The sequence below is a fragment of the Charadrius vociferus genome, unplaced genomic scaffold (assembly GCF_000708025.1).
Source record: "Charadrius vociferus isolate BGI_N301 unplaced genomic scaffold, ASM70802v2 scaffold773, whole genome shotgun sequence".
NCBI classification, from domain to species: domain Eukaryota; kingdom Metazoa; phylum Chordata; class Aves; order Charadriiformes; family Charadriidae; genus Charadrius; species Charadrius vociferus.
In genome coordinates, this window is record NW_009647799.1 from 283,366 (window position 1) to 285,793 (window position 2,428).

General features: G+C 60.3%; 1 protein-coding gene across 1 annotated transcript in view; it reads right to left on the reverse strand.

Moving 5' to 3' along the window:
• Positions 1-2,229: 2,229 nt before the first annotated feature.
• The window catches only part of AANAT (aralkylamine N-acetyltransferase), a 2,037-nt gene continuing 1,838 nt past the window's right edge, over positions 2,230-2,428 (reverse strand). Inside the window, exon 3 of the mRNA XM_009882416.1 lies at positions 2,230-2,301. Within this exon, the coding sequence (XP_009880718.1) occupies positions 2,230-2,301 (72 nt within the window). The remainder of the gene's footprint in view (positions 2,302-2,428) is intronic.

Consider the following 2,428-nt stretch of genomic DNA (forward strand, 5'->3'; position numbering starts at 1 on the left):
GTCCGCCTCTTGCCTTTAAAAGCCATAACTGGTTTGGGGACCGACCCAGGACCTCGGCTGCTGCCCACGTGGGGAGAGGGCCAAGGGAAGGGGGTTTTTGGCACATTCTCGGCCAGGACAGGCTCCCAGTCCCAGGGCTGAAGCTGCCCAGCTCTCCTGCCTGCCCCTGCCCCGTCCCACCTCGGTGTCCCCGGGCACTGCAGCTCATACTGTGAACACGACCCCCTTTTTTGCAGGGGCAGGTGGGGTTTTGGTTGTTTTTTTTTTTTTTTTTTTATCTGCAGCTCTTTGGCCTGAGAGTCTCCCCAGCTTTGGGCTCCCTGGGGCCTCTGCCGCAGCTCCGAGGTGTTCAGAGCTGAGCTTCAAAAGTATTTTTCGGTCCTGCTCTTGCATCTGGTGCTCGCCTGACACCACGTAAGGAGGCTTGTGCTTCCCCACGTGGGCTCCTCACTGGATGGAGAGGCAGGACTCGATGTGGGGGGGCTCCTTTTCCACTTATTTCAGTGAAATTCCCTTTTGGGAAGCAGAGAAGCAGCAGGTCCTGTCTTTGTCGTGTCCTGCTGGGAGGCAGGCATGGAGAAAAACCCCCTGGGGCGCTTGTGTGACTGCTCCTGAAGCCCACAGACCCCTCAGGAAGCCATCGGTGCTCCCACCTTTCACTTCTGCCTCGAGTCCCTGCTGTTACTCCTTTCCCTTTTGTCAAAGCATAGAGACCCAGGTAGCCCTCCCCGCCTCAAACGGTGCTGGAGAGATGGAGAAACACAGGTCGGGGGCAGTTGCCTTTTCCCTTCCCTGCCCGAGGCTGCGCATCCCTGCCTGCCTCCAGCCCTGGGCTGCTCTTCCCCAGCATCTCCTCCTCCCTCCCACCGGCCTCAGTGCACAGGCAGGTCCTTCCTGGGGTCCGGGTGACTTCGCTGGGCTGGTTTGGACCAGGGTTGGTGCCGGGCTGTCTCTCCCTTTGGTATGTGTTGCTTTGGTGCTGGTGGGTCTCAGCCCTGTTAAATGGGGGAAGGTGTGAATCCCCCAGGCAGCACGTCTTGGGGTGAGTAGTCAAGGGCTGGGAGCTCAGCTCCCTCTGTCCACAACCGCTCTCTGGGTGAGCTTCAGGAGCTCTGTGGCCCCTGCATCCCTCCCTGCATCCCTCCCTGCATCCCTCCCTGCATCCCTCCCTGCATCCCTCCCTGCATCCCTCCCTCCAAAACGGGCCAGTTTTCAGCCCCGCTCCGTCCCTCCGGTTGCTGCTCCAGCCTAAAACAGACACTTCACCTCATTTGCCTCTTTTTTGATACTTTTTTTTAAAAGCTGTGGGGTTTTTTTCCCTCTTAATAAATTTCTACCTGTATTTAATGAGACGCACAAGGCCTCTTGTCCCTTCTTGGGCACGGGGATGTCGCACTTTTCGGGGATTCGGGTTGTGTTGATGAAGGTTGGCATGGCAGGGAGGGAGGATGAACTGGCAGTGCCTGGGGCCGGTGCCTCGATGTGCAGGGCTGCGCTGTCCCCTGGTGTCCCCTAAAACCCTTCCCTGGGAGGCGGACAGCGTTTGGAGGGTCTCGAGCAGAAGGTGAAGCCAAATATCTGGAGCAAAGAGACCCACGGAACCTTCTGACCCCTCCCTGTATCCCGCCCTTCATTGAATAACCCGGGCCTGGATTTGCCCCTTTTCCCCCAAAGCTGAGATGCCCCGAGGGGTGTTGGATGCCGCCTGCCATCCCAGCTGGTGTCCCCCCCCTCCGGCTGTTGTGGCGAGGTGACGGTCAGAGCAGGGCAGGAACGCACACGGGCTGCGTAGAAAACCACCGCCATGTCTTTATTTGCTGCTTCACAACAGCCCGAGGCGTTTGCAGAAGGCTTGTCCTGGGCTGGTCATGGGTCTGGGGCAGCGGGGACGGGACTGGTTTGGACTGGACCCCCCCCAGCAAGGCTCTGCAATGTGCAGCTGGGGGGTGTGCTCCAAAGGGGTCTGGAAAGATGCCTGTGGGACCGCTGCCTGGTCTGGGGGCTGCTGGGGGAGGGCTTGGCCATAGTGTGCTTCACTGGAGGAGGTGGTGGTGGTGGGAGGGGGTTCAGGATTGGGGACACTGGTATGTACGGGCTCTGCTGGGTGTCTCAGCAAAACCGTGAGTGCCCTTAAATCAGCACAGCCCCCCCCAGCTGCTCCTAGGGCACTGCTTCTCCATCCCAGGGTGGGGGGGAGCATGTGGCCCTGCCGCCCCGGCACAGCCCCGGCTAAAGCGGAGACTGCGGCGGGGGCGTTCGGTGGTCCCAGTGGAGCCAGGCTGGAGATTTCTGTCCCCAGCCCTGCGGGGATGGGACCGGGCTGATCCGGCTGGAAGGCAGATGTGGCAGAGGGGGGAGTAGCTGTAACCAGGGTCAGGCGGGGAAGGCGTATAACCATGGCAGGGATGGAGAGGGGTCGCAGCTTCTT